We start from the raw sequence: 26,498 nt of genomic DNA, 5'->3' as shown, positions 1-26,498 counted from the left end.
TATTTGGGGGTAAAAAAATAGGTATATATTTGATTACCAGGGAGCTGAATGTATATATGAAGATTCATATTTCAAAGGAAAAGTCCACAATGCTATAAAGATCAAAATAATACCATATTCCCTGTCATGTAACAAAAAAGCTCAAGCTCAGCTCCAGAGCACCCCCTTGTTGGTCGGGTATCGTCAGCCTTTTCCACTGTTGATTGCAGCATTTACAAAGTCTTCACAGCGGCTAATTCCGCCGGACAATACATCAGCCAAAACTCCGATTACATCGAACGCCTCCTGCAGATCAGTGGCAGAGTTCATTTCCTCCAGCCATGTTAGCAACTCCTTTGAGAATCCCACCATTTCCCTTACGTTATTAAGTCGCTCTTTCATCACCACTTCCCAACTTTCCAGATTTTGGCTCTCGCTTTCCTCTCCGGTTGCAGTTGCGGTTGTGGTGGCGGCAGATGTTGATGTTCCTTCTTTTGTGTAAGATGCGATATTTGCCGATTTCTTTACCTTGAAGAAATGTTGCAGTTGCTGAATCAGGCCAGTGTAGACGAGCATTGGCCTAATGGTAGTCAATAAATCATTCGCTTCTTCTGCTTCCATGTTCGGGCTATTACTTCCTGATTCCACTTTAGAAGTTGAACTTGATGATGAACGACTGGTCGACCTGCTATGAGTGTGCTGCATGTATGCATGGAATATCCCACGCTGTAGGAATGCACGGCGATGCAGCAACCAGGATTCATAAGACTCCGAAAGAAGCGAGTTTACCATCATAAACTGAACAGTTTCCTCAGTTGCGGCTGAAGGTTGCAACCCTGGAGAGAACGGTCGTGAATCTACAGTGGATGAGGACAAATAGGTTGAAACAGATTTAGCCATTGTAGAACGTTGAGATGGGCTCCCTTGATCCAGGAGGTGACGAGCCATTTGAATCATAAAAGGAAGGAACCGGGAATTGCTCTCTCTGCCACCACCCCTGCTTTCAGCGCTGAATGATGCTCCAGTGGCAAATCGAGCCAACATCTACATGAAAAAAATAAAAAATAGAAAAACAGATACCGTAAATCATTAGAAGGTCGATACACACTAATACAGGAAAGGAAAAAAAACAATTCACAAACTGACAACAGGCAAGAACCATACCAGAACAATATCATACGTCAAGAGCCGAAGTCGGTTTCCATCAGCACGACCGAGAGCATTTAGATTGTCCCAATGCTGGTCAACATATCGGATATACTGTGCTAATGGGACAGACGGACCTCTCACAGGGAACAAGGAATTGCAAAGGGATTCGTTGTTCCTGAGTGTTGCTCCTTCCCATTCTTTCTTTGGGATTTTCAAACCAGCATCTGTTCTTTTGGCCTCTTGATGGCACTGATAATGAATAATATTGAAATAACTCACGGTTGTATAAACACACTCCCCACGAGTACTTCCTGAAGTCCCAACACCAAGGTTAACCCTCTTGCTGTATGAGTAGACACCCAGCAAGTCAGTAGGCCTCAAACTATAGCCCTCTCTGCACACCATGCATGCCAGCCCATCTTCCTCTTCCAATACATCTTCCAAACCTTCAAGAGCTGGTCTAGAGACAATGATCCGTTCGCCACCATCTGAAGCTACCTGCCGCATTCCAAGTCCCTGCATTATCCCCAAAAATGAATTATCTCCACTGAGAGTTTTAGGATCAGAAACCACAGAATATATAAATATACATATGAAAACGGCAAAAGAACCAAAACAAAGAACAAAATCATGAAATCGGAAGACCTTAATAGTTATTCTTATTATACACTTATCCTATCCAACCAGACTTCAAACAATGAAAAGCTAGCAAATTTCATGTTGCGGACTTCTCATTCCCAAACATGTTACCAACTCATATTTTCAATGTTCATGATATTTTTATGACAAGGAAAGTGTTCAAAAAATTTGCTTCCTATGGTATTCCAGTGAAAATTCTATTGCGAAAGGAAATGGATCCCTAATTCAAATTCTATTGCAAAAAGAAAACTCATTTCGAAATTGATTTGAATAATGACGTCTAGCAGAAAAATTCCTAAAGCTAACCAAATACTGTGTGAAAATACAAGAATAAGCAAGAACATTGGAAAATACAACGAGACAGCACCTGTAGCATGTCTTCTCTGTTCTTCAAAGCAAGTCGCCTCATTTCATCCCTTGTGGCATGTCTTAACATTCGCACTTTATCCTCCAAGAATCCATCTCCATTTCCCTCCTTGTTAGAGAGGGTATCTAACAAGTTTTCGGCCCTTGCACCAATCTCATTTTCTCCCGGAACTCTTTCCAGAGCATGAAGCACAGGTAAGATCCTTCCTTCATCAATACATCTCTGGGTAGCCAAATGCCCCATTGACAAACCCCTAAGCATAGACAATATAAGCGGAATGGAAGGACGTTTCAAGGCAAATGCCCATTCCACACTGGATCTGAAACCGGTCTGTCCTGCAACAGCAAAACTATCTCTCAGATGCTTAATTGCAAGGCCAGTAATGCCCTTTTCCAAAATAATATCCTTCAGTCTCTCCCCACAGGAACTTGTCTTCAGTGACTCTGAGACCCTAACGAAATTTTCCACAGTAAACCTCTGCTTGGCAGCTTGCTCAGAGATGCTCTTATCCTCTGGATTGTCTTCATGCTGTTTCTGTAATCGGTCAAACTCATCCCAAGCATTCAGATATGGAGTGAAATGTTGGATGAGTGCATCCATAGCAGCAGGTTCACCATAGGTCAAGTAAGGCAAGATTCTAGCAACCATTTCAGTGTTCCTCTGCTGTTTGTTTGATTTTTTAAGACCAAAAGGATGAGATAATCTCTCCAGAAACATGAGGACAATTTTTTTGGCCTGTTCACCGGTACCACTTTGTTCACTGGTGACTGTAAGAGCACTTTGTCCAATGCTGATACTTTCACTTTCATTTGCTTCAATTGTTAGACTCTCCACAATCAAGAGAATGCCTTCAGCTGACTCCATGGCATCCACAGAGAAGGCACGCCTTGCTGTTTCTAGAAGTAATCCGAGGGCTCCAAGCCTTAATAAAGCACGCCTGTTCTCTCTTATTTTGCAACAGTGCATAAGAAGATTGAGAACTGCAACCAACTGCTCTTGGTTTGACTTGAAATTATCCCATATGCGCTGGTTCAAATAAAGAAGTTATAGTAAGACCAGGAAAAAATGGTTTGATTAACTTTAAATCCAAAAAAGGACTGATAGCTTAACTCCAATTATCCCACATGTGGATGGATATAAGATAGAGAGATCACAACTGAATATAATAATAAGGGTTGGACTAGCTCTCTATTAGATGATTTATGAAAAATTAACGCAGCTGAAATATTATATTATATGTGATTTACAGACTAAATAGAAAGTGAAAGTACAGAACTACAGTTTTTCTAAACAAACATCAACCCACCATTTTTTGGTAAAACTACAAGATCAATAAACAACCTAGGAAAACAAAATAAAAACGATGATTAAAGGTCTGGTCTACACACCTGGATCATGCCCAACAAAATTTCCAATCCTCCATACTCACGAACTGCACCTGCTATAGCAAATTCCAGTTCTGGATCTTGCGATTCCTCTCTGTCCTCTTCCAATTCCTTAATCATAGGTTCCGTAGCTTCACCATCCAGCCCCTGGATATAATATCCAACCCCCAAGAAAATTAGTGGTATTACTAAGGATCTCACCTACAAATTTCTCTAACCCATATTTCGCGAACTCTTCAACATAAAACTCAAATTTTGGGATTCCCATAAGCAAGGAAATAAGAAACATGAGGTAAACATTATCCAAAAAGGCCGGACATGGATTATTGAAACAAACCTGAAGCCGGTAAGTCACTGTCATAGGAGGAGAGTCTCTTGCAGCGGTAGTAGACATTAGTGCAGTATTAGATATGGCATTTGAAGATTGGTTAGACTTCTTCCACACTTGCTCATAGACTAGTGCTATGCTCAAATCAAGAGAAATTATATTTCCAGCAACTAGCAACTCCATGCCATAATCATCTTCGAGAAAACTAAGTAAATCCAATTGGTGACAAATTTTATTTTTGACATCACGCATTAATGGACCAATTTCGGCACTGGAGTAAGGATTCTTTGTCATGGATCCCCTAATAAATTCTTCTTGCGTATGTGCCTTGTTTAGAACCAAGAGGTACACTGGCTCTGGTTTTGAGGGAGAGATCAGATTGCAGAGCTGCTCTAGAATAAACTGCACACAATATTTCAAAGTAAGCTGCCAATCTAAGTACCACGTCAAACAGAAAGATAGATGAACTAAAAAGTGTAACTGCATAATTTTAGAAAGTGGTATCTGAATATTCTATTATAGTATATATGGCATAAATCGTAGAAGATGCTGATATTTTCATTTTATTTCGGTAAGATTAATAATTTCCCAAGGAGCAGAACAGTAGGAAGTTGGCCTTAATTGATTGACCAGTTCTCAAGATTGATCGTACCAAACAAGTCCGCCCTTTCCTTTCCTCCCCATGGATTTGCAAGCCACAAATGCAGGCTCGAATAAATTGCCTCTTGTTCTCATTGCTTTCCAGCAGAAGACTGTCCAAGAGATCTTTCAAAAGCCGATTACAATCGCTAATCAGTTTTGTCTTCTGTACTACCAATCCACGAATCACAATGAGAGCTTCAAGAACTTCTGAGAGTAGATTATCCCGCATGAATCTAACAATAAGATCAAATTATATAAGCTTAAACAGAAGTAGTCTGAAAAACAGAAGCTTAGGGAAGAAGTTATACCTTGACCTAATGTTAGGGATCTCTAGAAATTTCCCAAGGAGCTCTATGAGCTTGTGAAGAATAAATCCCTGGGAAATATCAATATGGAGGCTTCTCTCCAGAGACTCAACATTGCCCACTTCTTGGGAAATTAATTGGCAAATTGTACGTAAACACCCTCTAACAGTCAAAAACAAGCGCGCATCTTCTGAATCTACCATCTTGAAAAGTAATTCAAAATATTCAGCAGCACTCTCGCCAGCAGAAAGAGTTGCTGGCAACAGAGACACCAGTAAATCCAATAGTCGAAATCGTCTTGATGAACTTTGAGCACAAAGCAAACTTATCAGCATACACATCTCCGATCTTATAGACTGGGAACAGGCACATAGCACAAGTTCTGTAACCCACGACCCCAGCTCGAAAGTTGACAAATCACTTTTAGCATTTCTACATACAAACCGCTTCCACTTAAGCGCATACTTCAGGGACAAATAATCGCCTTTATGTGTTCGAGATCTTTGAACTGTACCTTTGAACACCTGAGACACCTTGTACTGCCTTCTAACAAAGTCAAGATATGATGCTCCCTTTTCCCACTCTGCATAACTCAGCAATTGGATATCCTGAGTCCTCTGAGAAGAATCCCAATTATGTTCAAGTGATTCAGGTGCAGACTTATTCCCACTAACAGGTCCACTGAAAGATCCAGAAATATTTGTAGCGTTTTCATCCTTATTTTGTGAAACAGACGTCAATTTTCCCATCCTCTGCTCCTTGTCTACAGTGTCAGATTTAGGAGGAGTACAGGCTTGAGATATGATCCTCAGACATGGAAGAATAATGTGCTCAGCAATTGCTGGATGTTTCGCACCGGACTTGATGGATGAAAATAACAGCTGGAAAACAACTCGCAATCTAGCTTCCCAGAACTCATCAGCCAAAGAACAAACTTCTGAAAGCAGTGATAACTCTTCTCGAGTTGCCAATGCGATGTCCATAGAACGATGGTGTTCAAGGCAGTACATGACTTTCTTTTGGATTAGATTGTTCAGCCCACTCACTGCATGTACATCACCCTCGGAGAAAGAACAAAGAACTGCCCTAGCTTGTATTCGAGCGGTTTTGGGCCCTTGATGAATGTTATTCTCAAACAGCTCAGATAATATACCCAGGCTAACAAGTTGCTTCTTCGAACTCTGATGCCTTGATAACACTTGCAATATCTCGAGACATTGAGTGACAAATGTAGTCGCACAACCATAGCAGTTATTAGGAGATCTAGAAATCACAAATCTTGAAGCCGGAAACCCATCATCAGTATGTTTCTGGTGCAAATACGTCATTAAAACCCGACGAAGACCTTGAAGCGTCTGGACACTTTTACTGACAGAATCAAAGGCTGCTTTGCATTTTTCACCATATAAAACCCCAAGGAGAGCAATTTTACGATTAATCTTGCACGATGGTCCTGGAAGTGAGACCATCATTTGCTGAACAGAATCCTTTTGTTGCGAGTCCATTTCATTCTCACCAATGCTTGAAACAATTTTTAGCAGGGGTTTCTTGTAGCCTAAGAGTTGTTGATATCTCCTATGAGCATTTTCTGATTCAGATTCTATTGCAGCAAGACCTCTCTTCATATCTTCGTCATTCTCCATATTATCAAACGTAAAGCTTGGCTTTGCCATAAAATTAAATTCAAATCTTCCATACTTGCTGTATCCACACTCATTGCATAAAAATGAGTCAAGGTTCTCATAATTTATGTTCCGGCATTGCCTACATTGATATGCATTTTCATGGCAGTTGCTGCATATTCCATGTTTATCAGTGACTGGACGACTACATCGAGGGCATTGCAAAGGTTCGAGGGACAAAGCTTGAAGATTTTCATAGAAGGAATCCAGCTCAATCATGAAATTACATGCAGTGATTGGAATGGGAAACTCTACTTTTAGTTCAGTCTGATTGAATGCAAGATGACAACTTTTAGCACGCTTCCACAAAGACCAATTATTTTTCAACTCCGATAAGTCTGCCACAGGCCGATTATTGTAGTACAGGTTTAAAACTTTCACAGATTTTGACTTCCGAGCATCATGAACATTCATTATAACAGTTTGAATTGTGTAACTCCCTGTACATTTGACAATGATGCGGTTGTCAGTGAATTTTGTTTCAGATTTAAGACTCTCAAGTTTCATCCTGCTGTAAGGCACCTCAGGAGAACTGCAAGCCGCACAAGGTTCACTCTCTAGATAGTAACCATCAAATTCAACTAAACCACTTAAGGTATTGTATATGCGTGAATTTGGATGATTAGCTAACAGCTCATTTTGTGAGTGAAGTGTTTGATAAATTGATCGAATTACATCAGAGGTCAAGCATCGGTCCAGAAGTTCAGAGCTCTGCTGCTTAGAACCAACATCAGGAACCTTTCCCAGCAACCATGTGACCAGTTCTGTATATTCAGCAATGTTCAGACCATACATAGGAAGAGTTCTAACCTTTTGCAAGAGAGCCATCAATAGAGTTTCTTTAAAAGTCTGCTTTCCATGATGCCAAATACCATAGACAACACCTTTGGCCTCTGCCCGGACAGAGCTTGAATTCCACTCAAGAAGAAAGCAGTCAATGAAATGGCTCAAGACGTTACTACCCTTATCAATAAAGATATTCACCATGGTCTCCATATCCAAATAGGACTTCTCCAACGCAGAATCATTTCCATCTTCACCTTTTCTTTTCTTTCTTGAATCCACAGGTTGTGTACCAGATTTATTTGTGCTTGTCCCACTATCTCCTGCTTCAGACTTTTGTATAGAATAGCCAGTATCCTTTCCAGTATAGAAGGCGAGATTCAAAAGTTTGAGAGTCTGAATAACAGACTCTTCTCCAATGTAGAAAATTCCATTCAGCAAAAATGGCAGTACATCCCCATGTCGTAAACAATATTTCTGCCAATTTCGAGGCCTTGAAGCAGCAACTTCCGCCAAAGTTGTTAGGCATTTCACTATCTTTACACTTCTCTCGTATGACATAGGATTTTGAAAGCCACCAACCTTGTTTATGTATTTGAAAAGTTTCTTTACTTCAGTCGAAAACTGCCAAGAGTCTCGAATACTGTAATAGTGACTTTTGCTGCCACAAATGTGGAGGAAAAGCCTTCTCGAATATCTTCTAACAAAGCTAGTGTTGGGATTGTTAATATAACTGCAAAGAACATCTTGATAGGCATCCAACTTCAAATCCTTGCTGCTATAAATCTTATAAACCTTTTCCTTCTCCAATGTCTTGTCATATTTTTCTGGTCGAACCAAGGTATATACAAGACGAAAAGCATTTTCTAACAAGAGCCTGTGATAGTCTATAAAAAGATCTGTCCTGTGTGCTTTTGCATAAGAATCTGAAAAAAATGGAGAGAAATTGCCAGCAGGGAGATCCTTACGAACTGTTAGCAGAGCTCCACATCCAGAACCGTTATTAAAACCATGTCCACTGTCATAATCAATTGTGGATGACTTGAAGACATGCACTAGCTGCTGCAGCACGTCCATAAGATAATTTACAAAAGATTGTTGCCTAATAGAGCTACAAGCACGAAGTAGTTGTGAAGTAAAGTCATTTTTTCCTTGATCATCCACGGAAGATTGTGCAGTCACTGAAGTAGATGGTGCAACCTGGGTTGAACTCTTGTCATGCGTATCTGCGGCAGTACTAGGTTTGGCACCTGGACCATCACTACCAGGTTGGTGCCAGTTTCTTAGCATCAAAGTGAAGAACATGAAAACAAGGATTGCAATTTCCCCAAACGATGTACGGGCTTTTGCTTCAAAGGGTTTGTTGAGATCAATTTCATCCAAAAACCATTTAATTAGTCTTTCCAAGTTCAAGTTTTCAGATTTCAAACTGTTCATAAAAGGTCCGCCCATTGTGGACGATAATCTGTAGAAAAGCTGCATAACAGGAACAGCCTGAACACCTGAAGTTGTCTCCATCCATCCTTTCAACTGTTCAAGGAGCTCAGAGAGAAGCAGGGAATTAACAGTTTGTTTAGAAGCTGATATTGAAACTGGATCAGTCACTGAGGCAGAAAAATCCCCGGAATCAGCTGGCTCCAAGACATGAATTGATGACACAGGATTCTTCACGCTAATATCTGCTCTTACTGATGATGTTAAGCTTGAATCATTGATATCTTCTGTGGCAAAGTGATATTCATTTCCATCTCCTACCGACTCCACTTCAATTGGGATGGCAGTCATAGGATGATCTCTAGAATGAGGGGAAGGAAGCCTATCGGCATCAAGTACCTCATAACACGACTCGCACAAATCAAAATCAGGGCAAACCGTACAATGCCATCGCCGCCTCAGTATAGGAACTTTGGAGCAACCATCACAGCAATATTGAACAGAAGAAGCGACAGCGTCTTCCTCAATCATAACTTGGGGATTGGTACCGGTTGTTTCAGTGGTTACAGGTGCAGATAATGGAATATCAGCACCATCATCAGTAGCTAACATTGTTTGCTTTGGAAATGGAACCTGAAGCAACCTCGAAGATATAGCCAAACTGAAAAGAAAAGGAAAGCTAGAATCTTAGGAAATACCTTAGAATAAAATTTCAGAATAAGAATAAAATTGACGAAACAAAACCTGCTTGAAGCCTGAACAGCCTCACTGGAGGAAAATAGAAGTTTCTTAAATAACACAACAGCAGGTGCAACAGAGTGCCTGCCAGTGTCTGGGCCATGCAATGCCAGGCACTCAGCATAGCAATAAATAAGTTCAACAGAGGAAATAACAATGTTGTTCAAAATCTGAGTGTTGGGCTGCTCCAAGTCCAAAATTCCCCATAAAATTTGCATGAGTCCATCCACCACTTGAGAACCTACATTAGTGATTCTAACCATAAGGCAAGCATAAAAAATATACATGACAAGCATTCTACTTGATTCTCTAATCAACAGGCTGAAGAACAATCTAACAACGCACATAAATATCATATCCATCTACTTCACAATATTTTCAAAGGAAGACCCATTGGAAGTGCCATGCTTTAAAAAGAACAATAATTTAAAGCCCGGAAATAGATGTGCTGTTTGAACATGGTCGGGACCATGGACCAAACAACTGCAAAATCATGGTACAACTGATTCGTTAACCCCTTTCTAGGGCATAAATTTGAGGCTAAACTGCCGTCTATCATTTCAACCCGACAGGTAAAACTAATTAAAATATGTGAACAAAATAGAGGCCATTCTGATAGATAATACCAGTTTATAGATTGAAACTATAGATTCACCATAAGAAGGATGAGAAGGCAAAATAAGAGGATAATACAGATAGTGATATTGATTACTTGCCATGGTATTTCATGCTCTTACACAACAATAAGAATAGTAGAGCTTCTACACTCATTTATCACAAAGCAAAGTGACCTAAAAGTACACATCAACAAGGCCTTCTTTCGGGTTATTTGGAAAGAGAGAAATCAAAGGGTTTTCTTTGACAATGGGCACACCTTTGAAGTGTTCTTTTATCTTGTTATTTTATTATTATTGTTTTTTTTTTTTTTTTGGAAAAGGAAACAATTCATTATATTAAGGAAATTGTGAGCTAGAGCCCAAAGTACAAAAGGATTATACAATGAGCAAAGCAAAGACCAAACGAATCAGCAAGCGCACCCGGGCATCTCAACTAGGTTGACACCCCCTTAGTACCCTCAACACATCCCAGAAAAGAAAATTAAAACTAAAAATAAGAGAATAAAAACAAACAGCACTACTAAGCCCAAACAATGGCCGAAGAAGGGGGAAAACTCAAAACAAGACAGACTGGAATAGCCAAGGAAGAAACAAACAGCTGACGAAGCTAAGATCCACCGTTGGGATGGGAGATAAAAGCTCTCCAATTGAGATTGAAATCCGTTAAACCAGAGCTTCTTGTTGTTGTTGTTATTTAAAGAAATTTTTCATTGATATAATGAAAAGAGCAAAAAGCTCAAAATACAATGTCACTTGAAACAAAGGTACAGAGAAATACAATGTCACTTTGATCTTATTATTTATCATTCATCTTCTTGGTGTAAATTGTCTTATCTCTTTGCTTTATATAAGTACACTTCCCTTTCTTCTAAAACCCTCTGTAATCACCATAGATTATCCATCTATTTTGTAAATTTCATACACCAATGAAATTGTTACTTATTAAAAAAAACAAATAATAAAATGAACAGAAAACATGGCCACGCTATGGAGTTAAAGATAATGATTAAAAAGAGTAGCAATTATGCGTGAAAAGGGTGCTCTTGATCAAGCTAATGATCACTCCCACCCAAGGTTTTATGGTTTCCTTTGATTTTAAGCAGATAATAATAATCTCTAACGTAATCCATCACACTTCACAACCCATTTTGGCTGACTGATGAAATGTTAAAAAGACACTCCTACACCTCAAATTTTTACGATTATCAAAAACTTTAAAACAATTATCAAAAGATTTGAACCAAGAAAGAAGTACAAATACCATTTCTTTCCAGAAAACAAGCCAAATTAGATCTACGATGCAGGGCAATCTTAGAAACTGCACGCATTTGTGATGTAAATTCTTCAATAATCCATCCTCCTGCAGCACCTCCAACTCCAAGCCTAGAGGAAAGCACTGATGTTGATTTCACAACACCAGTCAGACGCATGGTGTCCTTCACCTAATCACAAGGGGAAATTTTAAGAGTAAGTTCAAAAGAATTTATCACAACACAAGTAAAACCACACCAATTAAATGATTACTTGGTAGTATGTCTCTTTTTTAGGGAAGATAGCTTGCAGGACGCGACACGCAGCAGACTGCAACAAAGGCTCTCGATCACTTTCATATATTGTTTCTAATAACTGCTTGCACTTCAGTTTAGTCAGCTCCTGATTCGCATCATCAAGTTTTGGGCATCCTTGTGATCTACGGAGCAAATAATAACTGGACAAGACCTTCAGACCATCTGCTAACACCTGCTGTTGAATAGGAGCACATTGAATGGATCGCCTCTTTTTTCCAGATCTGGCAAGCAAGGAATTGGAACCAAGTGCACGTGCCTCCATGTCCAGAACAGCATCCAATTTTTCTTTCCAACCAAATTCATCTTTTGCTCGACCATACACTTCAAGAGAGTCTATCCTAGGAAGTGCAGTACCATTGAATGCTGGCCCAACAGTTACAGAGAATTCTTCATCAGCAAGAAGAGATTCAGCAACAGTAAATGGTATATCGTACCATGATCGCATGCCCTCATCTAATTTTATGACTCTCTGGAAAATAGTTATCTCTGAAGGTATATGGTTCGCAGACGTATTACCAACATGGATGCGGAATCCAACCATAACAATATCAGGGTTGGAGTTAGAGACGGTGATCTGAGCAGTGAAAGAACAGTTTATAGTTAGAGCAGGCTTCGATCAGAGAGGAATTATTAATTTACATTTTTTTAATAAGAAACAAACTCCATTGATGTATCTAATTTACAAAAGAAGGGCAATTAGCCCAAACCAAAGGAGTTACAGAAAACTTCTCTAATTGGTCAAAAGAGAGGATAGACTATATGAGCTATAGAAAGATGTACATTTACATCAAGTCATAGCAAGAAAGATAACGTTCAAAGAATCTTTCAAAAGTGCTTCCTTCTTCATTGAAGAGACGCTTTTGTTATTGTGCAGCTTGTGGCTAGGTCAGATTGAAGGGATTTCTATTTTTTTATAATTGAAAATACCACTTTCATTGAGAAAAATGAAGAATACAAGAGCAACAAAAACTAGCTCACAAAAAAGGACCCTCTATAAGAAGGTAGTCCAACTAAGCAAAATAACACCTATAGAATAGTTACAAAAGGCCTTCAAATTAGAAGCACAAAGAGAAACATGATAACACAAATCTCACAAGGGTCCCTCTCCACTCTCTAATGCTCTATTGTTCCGCTCACCCCACACAACCCACAATACAGCACACACCCCTGCAAGACAAAGAAAGCGAGCCTTCTCCCCCCGCAGCAGGTTGAGGAGAGATTCCTCAAGCAACACACCCACATCTCTATGGTGGGCTCCTAGAACACCAAACATCTGAAACAAAGAATCCCAAACCAAAGTTGAGAACTCACGGTGCCCAAGAATATGGTCTTTGAGAATTCTACAAGCAAGCATAGTATATTGCCTTTTCTTGACCCCTTGGCTCAGGCAACAAAAGGAAAAGGTAAGAGTACGACTACCTTTTCCCAAGGACGATAGGAAAGTTTGAGCTGAAAGATTGAATCATACCAGGTAAGAAAGGCGGACTTAGCAGGTTCCGTTGGGCATTCATTCCAGGTAGAAAGATAGACTGAGCTACAACTTCCTATGCTATGGGCTTGCTGCTTTTCATAAGTCTTCCTCAACCTTTTGACAGAGAATGCAACAAAAAGGACCCACAAGCATGGGCAACTTTCTCTTAAGACGATCCAAAGTGTTAGCTTGGCCGTGTAAGACTTGCCAGTTAAAGAACCCCACTTTCCTAGGTATCCAAATCGTCCATAACACCAAGAAACCTAAGGGAGAAGGAACCAACTGACGAAAAAAAGACTTACATGTGAATCCTTCCAATGGGTCAGGACTCCGAAACCTCACATCACTTCTCCCACGCCTAAAAGGGTGACCCTCAAGCAAGGAAAGAAGATCGGGCACCTCCATCGTTTTCCTAATAGAAAAGCGTGATGGAACCCGAGAGAAAAGGAAAAGAAGCTCCCTAACCACACAAGCAAGTCGGCAACCAAATGGTTTTTAAATCCGACAAGTGATACAAACGGGGGAACAAGGAATAGAGAGGTCTCTCCCCCACCCAATGGCCTTCCCAAAAAAAAAAAATAATAAGTTTCTCTCCCCTCCCCTACCACACAACTAACAAATTGAATTAAAAAAAAAAAAAAAGGAGCTCCTTAGAAATAATCTTCCATAGGTTCCGATAAGACCATTCACCCTTTAACCCCTTTAGACAGCCATTCAAAAGGGTGGAGCCCGTGTTTACTAACAATAACCTTATGCCAGAGGGATCTAGGTTCAGAGGTAAAATGCCACATCCATTTGGCTAACAAGGATTTGTTGCGACTTGCGAGACCCCAATCTCTAACCCTCCTACATCCACAGGCCTCTCGATAATCTCCCATCTAATCAAATGCAATCCTCTCCCTTTTCCTTCATCAACCCCTTCCCAAAGAAAATCACGCATTAATTTCTCCAAACTGTGACACACCTTGCAAGGGGCTTTGAAGAGGGAAAAGTAATAGGTAGGGATATCACTTAACACGGATCTAATCTAATCAAAGTAAGAGCTCTCGCTTTTGAAAGGAATCCTTTCTTCCAGGAAGCTAACCTACTCCTCACTCCTCACTTTATCCACCACAGGGTCCCATGACCCAATAGTCAAAGTGTCCCATAAACCAATAATCAAAGGGTTATAGCAGCCAAGGGGCAAACCAGGATAGGAAGAAGGAAGACAACCCATAGCACACCCCACCAACGCCACCCATCAGTTTAGCTTCTCAACGTCACAATTAAGGTCCATAATGCTACACTTGCCTCTATTAATCCTTAGCCCCAACATCTATTCAAGGAAGGCAAGGATGTGATTCAAGATTAAGAACGAATCCTCCTTGACAGAATAGAAGAAGAGTATCATTTGCGAATTTGAGGTGAGAGAGAATGATTTTATTAGCCCTTACTTGAAAAGGTTCCATAATCTTGCCACCCATACTTTTATCCACCATTCTACTAAGAACGTCTACAACCAAAAGGAACAAAAAGGGAGAGAGGATCACCCTACCTCAACCCTCTTGACGCCACCACTTTTCCTCTAGGACTACTATTAACAAGAAAAGAGTAACTACCGTTCCTCACGCACCCCCACATCCACATCCTCCACTTATACCCAAAGCCTTTCATCTCCAAGACTTTATCCAAAAAATCTCAATCAACATGATCCTACGCTTTTTCAAAGTTGATCTTGAACAATACTTTTTTGTTGGATCTATAAGTCCTCAATAGCTTCCTTGGCAATAAGAATTAAGAACTTGGTCCAGAATCTGCCTCCCAGCAATAAAAGCCCCTTGAGAATCAGAAATAAGAAGGGGTTTCTTAAATCAACCGTGAGTATCTGGGTTATAAGTCAGTTGACTATTTAGCCACTTCAACTAACCTATGTTCGTACCTAATTACACAACCCAACCCAATCCAACATAATCTTACACATTTGTCAACTTATTAGTTTTGGTTACAATATGTAAAAACAACAAAACATTACTTTAAGAGCTAGTTTTCATCCTGGTTGTTGGAAGTCAAGGGTGAAGGCTTCAATCAGAGACAGGCATTATTAATTTACCACAGGAATTCTTAATTTACAAAACTCCTTCCTGTTGTGTTATTGTGCAGCTAGAAATACAAATCAATTTCTCGTGAACTTGACGTGTTCTCTCACATGAGGAAGAGATACTTTATTCAGAAAAAGAATAACCACATCTATTATAAACTTAATGTTTGCACCAATGGACTAAACCACAGTAAGACATTTGATTTGCAATCTATCAGAAGAGTTCAAGCCTCCCAAATGTAAAATTCAAAATAAGATGTCAATGCTTCCTTGAATTCCAACAACCAGGGTGAAAACTAGCTTTTAAAGTAAAGTTTCGTAGTTTTTAAAGATTGTAACCAAAACTAATAAGTTGAGATGCGTTAAGATTAGGTTGGATACTTGGATTGGGTTGGGTTGAGCCGAGGTATAAACAACGTTATTTGAAGTGGCTTAGTCAACCGGCTTATAACCCGAATACTCACGGTTGATTTAAGAAACCCCTTCAATCCAACCTATCCAAATCCAAAAATACACCTAATTATAAATGACAAGTGTATAACAATTGTTATTATAATTAATTAATCAATTAAATAGCAATTTAACCCTAAGGTAGATTTTATAACATAACCAAGCATTTCAGGCCCTCCATTTCAAACTAATACTTCACAATGGTCCCAAAAAGATTAAAAGTGCTGTATGTTTAGCAAGTACTGTACACATAAAAGGGACCAACGGATACTATCTGCTGCAAAATTGCAATACATCTAGTCCATCATATCTACATAAATCCTAATTGGCGTTGCTAAAAGGACCAAGGACCACAGGATAAACTATTGTAAGAAGGATCTAAGATGGCAGTCAGTCTCGTTTACAGTAGCATAACCCCGAACATCTACTTTTGCAGAGGCTTATCAATTCAGGGGCCACCTCATTTGTCTGCAAGTGACTAGGGTATTTCCTCTCTCAATTATTTCCAGATTTTTGAGAATGACTCAGATTGGAAGTTTTTTGTCTATATATAGTACTTGGTGTCATGGGGCGGGTCTGACTGCTTGGCTTCTTGGTGGAATCCAAGTCACAAAGAATTTAAGAGCTTTTATAGTCTTGTCTTGATTATTAGAAAATTGGAAGACTTTTTGTAATAGTTTTCCCTTTTGAAAAGGGGTTCTCTCGACCCCTTGCTCCTAAGCTATTCCTTATTTCAATATCTGTCTGTTTCATGTCCCAAAAAACCCCCCTAGGCTATTCTTTGTTTCAATATGAATATTCTGTCTGTTCCATATTCGCCCCCCCCCCCCCCCAACAAAAAAAAAGCATGTTCTTTCTTTGCCTCATTGCTCATCTGCATTATGAATATGTTGTAAATTTTCTCAGGTTGTCTTGGTGTCTGTGATGCAGCCAATGACAGGTTTGAAGAATTAAGGTTCTACTTCTTAATCATTAAGGTTCCTAGGACAGCCTGATTAAAATCCGGAACATCATGAACCAACTCAGAGAAGTTGTACTGTAAATTACATAAGAAGAGTTAAACCAAGAAACAGCAATAGAAGTCATTTGATCCGACAACAGATATTTTCATCAAGAAAAAACCTTCCATAAATCCCAAGTTCCAAAGGAGAGATCAAATAAAGTTGAGCCAAAGGAATCTAGCTAGCATTTCAAACAGATGAGGTAACCTCCCAGGAGGGGGAAAAAACACATGTTCCCAGGAGAGAAACTATCCAAACTCTTGGGAAGATACATTTTCAACTCCGAGAAGCCATATGACAGTTAAAAAGTAGGTCATTCGAGAAAGTATTGTTCATGTTCCTAGGAAAGTAATTATTTCATCTGGAAGAAAATGCCATCCCAAATTATTATAAAAATAATAATAATAATAATAATAACAAAATATGATATCACAGCAACAGAAAAAAACACATCATCATATTCTAAGTTACGTTTATTAAAATTTAAAATAACCAAGTAAGCATTGAAATGCATAATTATGTGCAATGTGAAAAATACCTTGAAACCTGAAGAACTGGGACTCTCAAGAAAACCATCCTCGGATGCCAGACTCTGTTTGGCTCCTTCAGAATCACCATTTCGAATGGCGTCACCTCCCAATCTCACATCTGCAGTGATGCAAACAGTCTTCTCAAAAAAATCAAGCGGGAATTCTGGATTTGTACTGGCATAAACCTTGTTATTGAGAATGCCAGAACCCAACTTCTTGATTTTTTCTGCAGTAGCATTTGCGCTAGCATCCACTCCAACAGCAGTGTGTGTGTATATTTGAAGGCTACCATCATCATGTAGTACAAAACAATGTATTTTATCTTTGGATAAAGGCTTATATGCAGTTATGCCAACTAATGGCAAAGATGAACCCCCCGCATGTTTCAAGTTTTGAGCATATATCTCATGAGCCCCCATAGATACAACCAAAGCCGAATTCGATTTGACACTTGAAAAGCAAACAAATAAGCCACTGCCAGCAAACAGCTCCTTCCAACGGTGTAATCCAGCAGGCCGGAGTTTTCTGTCTTGTTCCTCCTCATATATAACCGATATCCCAGTCAATTTTGTTGCATCAGGGCTTAACTGGCCAACCAATGTGGTGCCATCAGCATATGCAAGAAATAATAATTTGTAACATGAAGAGAAGTACAATGACAATCCCTTTGCACTCATTTCTCTGCCCTGAATGTGAATGATCTCCTTCAAGGGTGTAGCTCCAACATTTCCCAGCACTGACAACTCAAGTCTGAATATCCTACCATTTTCTGAAAGAACAATTAGAAACATCCTTCCCTGTGAAGCTGTGAACAGTGTAGCATCAACTACCATGTCATCTGGCAACGTGAAGTAGTGCATTGGACTGATATTATCGAGGGATAGATCATATATTTTCACAAACTTGTTTGTAACGACCATTAATTGGACTTGAGATCCTGGAACCCATTCCATTCTTCTAATATGAGCACCTTGCAGAGCTAGTTCAATAGCAAGACGGTCAACAACTTCACCACGGTGGTTCAAAGTCAAGACTTGGCAATCTTCATAGCCTGCCACAGCAAGATAGTTCTCTACTGTGGGATTAAAAGCAAGATGTACAATTTCAAAACGAACAACATTTTTTGAGAGTGGCTTAACATTAGTCTTGTCTGCCGTCATGGGTGCAACTGTGGCCTGTTCTATTAACTGCCTGACATCAAAAATAGACACTTTATCACCTTCACCAACAGCAAGACGACCTCTGATGCTGACACTGAGCAAAGATTTCACAAGAGATCCACTGGCTAGATGTGATTTGAGCTCCTTGGCATTTGCATATTCTGCCTTAATCTTAAGGTCCAAAGACCCACCTTTATATGCCTTTTTCAATTGCAAGAGATCAAGCCCATATGATAGTACCTTATCTTTACCCAGAATAATTTTCTTGTCTTTCGAAAGGTCTGGGTCCCTCTGGTTAGTTATAGTAGGCAATAAACGCGAACAAAGCTCGAGCATACTTCCTTCGACATCCAGTTCTTCAAGTAAAACAGAAATACCATCTAGAAGCTCCCTAGGAACAGAGGGTCTGAGACACTTGTCTGTGTCTGTAACTGACACATCGTCTTCCAGATCAGATTCACTTTCAGGAAGTTGATCTCCCTCCTCAGAGAAAGGCAAAAAGCACTGAAAGTTACTGGCACCACGTACAGGGGCACTTCCATGTCCAGTAAACTTGCGAGGCTTCAAACATTGGCAACTGCTGCCCCTAACACCCCCAGCACCGCAGTCACAAAAGAAGCGACTAGACCGGGAATAAACAACACGATGACCACGATGGCAGACCTTTGCACACACAGAACAACATCCCTTCGAGACAGTCAGATCACATGTATAACAAAAGTACCAATGTTGTTCCATGAAATTGCTGCCACTGGATGTAAATGTACAAACTTTTGAAGCAAGTGCCCTTTCACTGTTTGTGTCCTCCTCCTCATCCTTGTCTAGACTAGCTACCTCACCATCAGAAGTTCCATCATCCTCATCTTCCTCAGCAGAAGTTGCATCGCATTCAAAAGATGCAGGACCCTCTTCTTGACTGGAAGAAAAAACCAATGTCTCTGAACTCTTCCTAGGCCCCACCGACTTAGAAGAAAGAGGTCCAACTTCAGGTGCATACCTCGATAGGGGTTTGCCAGTGGGTCTCTCAAAAACATTCTTACCAGATCCACTCTCAATCAAAATCATTTCGAGAAAAATGAAGAGGTACTTCAGCCCTGGAAGCAGGCGCTCATCACTAACCAATTTCTCCATCAATATGAGAATCCTCTCCAAAAGTAATTTCATTGATTTCTCCCCTTTCAATAGCTGAACAACAAAATGGAAATAGGACTTGGAAACACTGATATCAAATCGCAAAAATGCCATGTCAAGTGATACTAGTGCAGCCTCAAAAATGTGACTCTGCAATTGAAGTGCCAGTGGTTCTGTGGGTGATGATATGAGACAAAATACAAAATTCATGGATGATTCTCTCAGAGAAGTAGAAGATCCTTTCACATTGACTCCGCTTGAATCTTCAGCCACTAAGCCAAAAATCCTCTTCTCCAACCATTTTGATAGGCTAAGCAAATCCATACTAAGGAATTTATTCTGTACTTCCTGTTTAAGTTTAGAGCATGGCTCTCCAGACAAGAGTTCCCCAAAGAAACCAAGAACCTTCAAGTTAACTATTTCGGAGCAACAATTGTCTAAGGAGTCTAGAAGAACCAACAAATTACCATGTTGAAATGCATAAAGCTCTCTAACCTGCTCCGGTACAACTTCAGCACCAAGGTAGAATTGGAAAACAGAAGACTTCGAAACATCTTTCCGGAGGCTGTCCATGATATCTGTAGCCTTTACAATTACCAATTCATGAATAGTGCTATCACTCACCCCCCTCGTATTAATGTGTCTTAAGTACCCCTCGAGCTGTTTCAACAGAAACAGAACCCCATAAGAACATCCATCCAATTCTGCATTCAAACTCTGATATATACCTTCACATAGGCCATGAACGCTTTCAAAGGTCTTGTCAAATTTTATAGTCATTACTGCATCAAGAATCCCACGAGTTACCTCAGTTTCCAAAATGATATTAGGTTTAACATCTACTATCCTCAGCAGCCCAGCTAAAACAGAAATGATCCTTCCTATGCTAAGGACACAAGAAAGTAGAATTCCACTGGAAGTTTCCAAATGAGAGGGAAAGCCATGAAACATCGATTCCCAACAGACCCTTGATAAGAACCCAAGTGTTTTTTTGTCTACTATTTCATCCAACCTAGACATGAGGTTAAAAACAGATTCCAATAAGCAAGATGTTGTCCCATAGTTTTCAAGGGTCTTGTTCTGAATACATCTATCAAATTCAGAATGTTTAAAGAGCAAGAGAGGGGAAAACTCAGTCGCATGATCATTGCTACTGCTAAGAGTAGCAACAAAAGCTTTCTGATAAACTTGTAAATACATGCTCAATACAAATGACAACTCCCCGATTAAAATTGAAACTTGGCTATTGGTAATCACTGAGGAAATTAAGCTTTCAGCAAAATTGGCCAGCTCATTATCTGTAACTGTGGTATCTGTCCAGAGAGAACCCACTGTAGGAATCGTATTCTTATTGCAGTATCTCCATATTCCAACACTGAGGAAGGAAAGAACCAGAGATAGCCATGCTCCATTTCTTAAAAAATTCCAACCCAAAGCTTTGAAGTCCTCTAGGGTACTCCCACCATGCAAACGCCGAAGCAAATCAATCACAACTTGAGGAAACTTCATGCGCTCGCCAATAACATCACCATGATCTAGAAGTAAATAACTGAAGTAAAAGAAGCATGTTGTATCAGAAATGTCCAGTGTGTCCAGATCGCTCCATAATGTGCCTCCATGTGATAAAACATTCATGGAAGGAAAATCCCAGCAGAGAACAAAAATATATCTTTCAATGATGAGGTCTTCAACCGCAACAGCTTGTTTACCATTCCAGAACCCCAAAATCCATGAGAATGTCGAAAAAATATCACTGGGATTGAACCACGGACATTCTATTGTCGAATCATGCTGGCGTAGTGAAGCAGGAAATGAAGAAATATCAATCAACTGGTTGATCAAGCTATTAAAGAAGGGCTGGGATTCCACGGATGAACCAATTATATTCTTAGCAATACTTGCTCCCCAAGATGATAAATGATCATTCACTGTGTAAGGCAAACTAGAAGAAAAAGCAGGTGCATCCCTCAACTTAGATCGAAAATCAAAAAGCAACGAAGAGGAACATGTATGAGGGTGAAAAATAATGTGTCGAAGTACTATAATCAACCTTGAAACCAGTAAACCCCACATTGACAACTCTGTACATTTAGAAAACGAGGATGGAGCATCAATCGCCCTAATGGAAGAAAAAATTAAGCATGAAATTTCTCTCTTTTCTCCTTCAGAAGATAAGTGAAATGCCACCAGAAGAATTTCAATATGAAAGACAGAGGGAAGAGTCCCCATAAATTCCTGGAGGCTGGAATATTTTAAGGAAATAGTTTTGGACTTCACAATGATAAATTCCACAAATTGCCTGTATATTTGGGTCCTCAACTGTGTCCCAGCAACACCAGTTCTACGGAAAAGGGTGTGCGCCAGTAAGCTTAGAGTCTGATCATTGTAAACAAAGTTTCCATTTTCAGCATTCAAAATTTTCTTCACAAGGTACTCTTCAAGCGAATCTGGCAATGCATGGCTTGTGAGAAGACCATGCAACAACCTGTAACAAATTTCATGGATGTGCCCAGATTTCCTCTCATCGTGTGCAGGTAGACAACTAGAAGAAGACTTGTCATCAGAACAGCATCCCTCACAGTTTAGTAAGGAAAGTAATATATCAACATGGTTCTGATTAAGTTTGTTGCAACCATCATCAAAAACAGATGCATTCCATTCAGGAGAGAAGATACATAGCTTGATAAAGCTCAATAGTTCTTTAGTAGCTTGGAGAAGCAGATTGCAAAGGCTAGAGGTAGAGTTGACAGCAAGATGCTGCAAATCATATCCATCTACAGATCCAACAGAGCGGCCACTCTCAGAGAAGAGGTCCCCGAATAGTGCTTCATCTTCATGACAGACAGCAGTTTCTTGTTCAACCGTACTACTGCTCTTCATACTGGATAATGATCGCTCTATTTTTGGTCTTAATCTCACTCCCTCAGAATAAAGAAAGAAGAGGAGATGCATCAAATCATCCATCCATTGTTTTGACAGAGGAAATATCATTCTCAAAATTTCATCTACTGTATAATTCTTATGCAAAGGAACAATCTCTGAACGAGCATAGCATTTAGGTATGTCCACTGATAAATCAGCAAGAGTGCTTGTGTGATGCATTTCGAGATCTTTAAAACTGAAAGCATGATATTTATGCCCCTTAAGATCTTGAATGAGTTTAATTATAACCATAACACTTCGAGGAAAGTAAACCAGGGGAGGCTTCAGGTTTGCAGCAGATGCATCATACCGCCAAACTGAAGAACTCAAATTATCCAATATGGAAGCCACTATACATGTTTGGATGTTCACACAAACATAGCTGTTGCGGAACACAACCTGAACTAGCTCCAAAAATTCTTCCAGGAGTAACAAAATGGTGTTCTCCAGACTACCCTCGACAATAGCATGACTATTTGCAAACTCAAAACATAGTCCAAACAAGCAAGGCAATGAGTTGGCAAACAATGCAAATGCCTGCATCAGTTTAGCATCATATTCAATATATGGAAATTTCTTTGAGAGATCGGTAAGAAGCTTTAATATCCTCAAGCTACATGACAGTCTTTTCCGAAAACTTGTACTTCCTGTCTTCTCATCAAGTGCATCTGGGAGTACCACCAATTCTTTGCAGATCAAAATCAAACGTTGAATGCATGCCAAATGCGTGACTGCCCAATGTTGGAAAAGGAAAATCAGTTTGTTCATATCTTCAAGGAATGTCGGCTCACTGAATCCAGATTCAGAGGTCAGCTGATCAGCTTGCACACATTCAGCAGCTACTGTCATTAAAAGCCTACCTACCTGTTTTTCTTCTCTGGAGCAACAAACTCCTAAAGAATACAAGAAAAAACAAACACAACTTTATTGAGGAAAAATTAATATTAATGCATATAGTTCAAACTGTCATTTAAATTAAGGTACCTGCAAAACCACATTCAATGGCATTCTCGAACTCAATAGTAGCATCACAGTCGCCACCAGTAGATTTTAACAAGTCTATAAGAGCTTTCTTGGCACAAAGCTGTGCACAGTCCGTTACTTTATCCATACCATCAACCAAAATTGTCTCCAGAATCATTAACATATTACTCTGCAGAAGATGCCAAAGGGTACTTGATATTATACAAAAATATAAATTTACATGTAAGTTGAAGTATCGAGAAAAATAATGAAAACATCAAAAACGAACACTGAAAAGGAGAAATTTGCTGATTGGTAACATTAATCTTAAAATTCATGCACATAATGAATATGAAGTAAACTTCCATAAATCAAGATGGTTAATATATGTGTACAATGTCATGAAAAGATCAACAAAATGTTGATTGTGATGGGCAAGAAATTGATATTAGGAAAAAATATAAAAGAAAAGAAACAATAAAGTTCGATTATTACTACATCATCCCAAACTTGATACCATTTGTCTATTCTGAGTTCTCAAGTCACAAGCACGTTGCCAATGTACATTAACCAACATTTTGAAAGTATGACTAGCTCATATTTAAACCTCAGGAATTGGCATTAAAGTACATTTTTCTAATATAATACTTTTCCCTCTCATTTGTTCCCTTTCTCTTTATATCTATATTCTCTCTCTCTCTCTCTCTCTCTCTCTCTCTCTCTATTTTGATTTTCCCCTCTTTCTCTCATTCTTTTGTAAAATTCATTTTTCTAATTTTGTAATTTCAAATTGATATAATTTCACATTCATGGAAGCATTTAGTGTTAAAATAACATTTTATAGCTATATAAAGCAGCTTTTAACAGTTCCATTAATTAAATCAAATCATTTGTACCAACTTCCACCGTTTAAATGCTTTTACTCAAAATAAACACCAACCTCCACATTTCCATTGAGATCTCTATCAACATTGTTTAGAAATCCTAGGACTGATAAAATGTAAAATAAATAAATAAGAAAGAAAGAAAGAAAGAAGAAGCTTTGTTTTAAATCCAAATACATATGGTTTTTTCCTCCCATACCCCCTGGAAAGGTCACCTGAATAAGATAAAATAAAGCACATTCTACCAATAACAGAAAGTTTTGCTAATACAATTACGGATTCTATGATAAAAATATTACTTTCTACCTTTCAGTAAAAAGGAATCTTTAGATAATTTCAGGTACAAAATCTTGCTTTTCAAGTTTCTTGTGCACACAAGGTTAGGGAGCTTGTACACATATATTTAAAAAAAATGGTAAGAAAAGAACAAAAGCAATAATGATGGTGATGGTGATGGTGATGGTAACAAATAATCAATTTTGCTATTGTACTATGAACATTGTGCCTATCATTTCAACAACTAAAAACAGAGAGACGCCTGAAACATAAAAAGCTTAAAGTATATCTCTAAATTTTGAAGTATAGTCCTCCTTTCTAGTCTTTGTTGTCAACACCAGTTGACCAAACGCTAAGGTAAATCAAATTAGATAAAATTTTCATGAGGTAGTAAACTGGCAGTGAGTTTGATGCAACTACATTTAGTCTTAATTTTTAACACGTCCAACCCAGTCGTCAAACCTCACAACCAATTCTTGTATCTAACCATTTGTTTGTAATGCATTCAACTGGATGTCATATCAAAACACCTTCTCCAAATTTTATCTAATGGAGTAACACAAACATTTCGTCATCCAGTGTTACTGGTAGGGACTAAAAATAAGCATAACTTAAATCTCAGTATGTACTTTATGAAGTTCAAGACTACGTAGACACAGTAACCAAAAAAGAGCTTATAATTGAACCTAATAATAATAAATTCATCAAGACTAAGAAATACGACACTGAGAGGAACATTCTAATATCCTGACTCAATCCAACGCGAGAATACATAACAAAATCTATCAATAGGATATGAAATGAAAATTTGACACGCAAGAAATGTAGTAAAGGAAAATGAAATGAAGTGTGATAAAGTAAATAACTTCCATAGAATAGAGAAAGCTAAAAAATACACAGCAAATACGATTTGAGAATACATCTAAAAGCACAAACAAACCATGGCTCAAGATTTGCTTTAATAGAAGGAAACAGAAGTCTCCTACAAAACTTTTATGAGGTGAGTAAAAGAAACCAATGATGAACCCTCCCTCCCACATAATTTAGAAACTACCAAGAAGCAACAAACCTGAATACTAAAGTCATCGCACTTAAACTCTGATTTCTCCAAGTAACAGAGAACCAACTCGAGTGATTTTTTAATAACCGCAACAACTATAGCTTCAGCTTGATCCACTGTCGAGGCAAATGCACCAAAGACAACATGCATCAATTGAATACCACCATATCACCAACCGAAATCCATTTCCCGAGAAAACAAAGAAATATTGAAGAAGAAGAAGAAGAAGAAGAAAGTCCAAGAATCAAGAAGCAAAGCCGAAATTTAATTTTAATAAATTTAAAGCTCATATAGAAGCAAAGCGCTTACACAATTTACACATTCGTAATTTCATTTCTTAAAAAAAATGTTTCCAGTTAGAAACACTAAAATTTCATTCCAACTTAGTTTCCAGTCCTCAAATGATCAAAATATTCAAGACATTACGTTTAATAACATTCCCCGAGTAATCCAAAAGCACATAAAAATTTTTCAAAAATGAGAAATCAAGAAAAAAGAATAAATACGAAAAAATACATTTCTCAGTCAAGAAAAGCTCAGGAGTGAAGCAAAACGTACCAGTCAGGGATCGAGAAGCAGAAGCAATTGCATGAGCAATTGAACACACAGCTTGGATCTGAGGATCGGTCCATGACTGAAAAGCAAGGTTTCCGTCACCGAGGTCCCGAAGACCGGCGTTGAGAATGGAATAGAATTGACGAAGGCCGAGTTTGATCGAAGAATCATCATCGGAGCGAAGAAGGTGGAGGAGATCGGAGGAAGAGAAAGGTTTCTTGGTATTGGCGGTGCTGGTGGAATCGTCAAGGAAGATAGTGTCTAAGAGTTTGACGAAACTCTGCTCCGCCATGAGCAGTGGCGTCCAAAGGAAAGAACGATCAGAACTGAAAACTTGGAGGAGAAGAAGAAGAAGAAGGAAGAAAAAAGAAAAAGGAGTGTTGTGTTTTACCTATAAATAGG

General features: G+C 39.0%; 1 protein-coding gene across 2 annotated transcripts; it reads right to left on the bottom strand.

The window, feature by feature from the left end:
• LOC120079878 (auxin transport protein BIG) lies at window positions 1-26,491 on the bottom strand. Of its 2 annotated transcripts, XM_039034324.1 has the most exons (14): window positions 26,100-26,491; window positions 25,551-25,657; window positions 23,343-23,511; window positions 17,154-23,251; window positions 11,573-12,190; window positions 11,310-11,490; window positions 9,438-9,672; window positions 4,798-9,354; window positions 4,500-4,722; window positions 3,857-4,249; window positions 3,523-3,666; window positions 2,135-3,160; window positions 1,144-1,644; window positions 1-1,023 (listed from the first exon to the last, which is right to left on the bottom strand). In XM_039034324.1, exons 1-14 carry the CDS (start codon window positions 26,386-26,388, stop codon window positions 184-186), a joined length of 15,381 nt encoding a protein of 5,126 aa, XP_038890252.1. In that variant the 5' UTR covers window positions 26,389-26,491; the 3' UTR covers window positions 1-183. The 2 variants fall into 2 exon arrangements, with proteins under 2 accessions (XP_038890252.1, XP_038890253.1); XM_039034325.1 differs by lacking the exon at window positions 25,551-25,657 and having other exon boundaries at window positions 26,100-26,231.
• Between the last annotated feature and the right edge of the window lie 7 nt (window positions 26,492-26,498).

This window comes from Benincasa hispida, chromosome 6, assembly GCF_009727055.1.
Source record: "Benincasa hispida cultivar B227 chromosome 6, ASM972705v1, whole genome shotgun sequence".
In the NCBI taxonomy this organism is placed as follows: Eukaryota; Viridiplantae; Streptophyta; class Magnoliopsida; order Cucurbitales; family Cucurbitaceae; genus Benincasa; species Benincasa hispida.
This window is presented reverse-complemented; position numbering and strand designations above follow the sequence as displayed.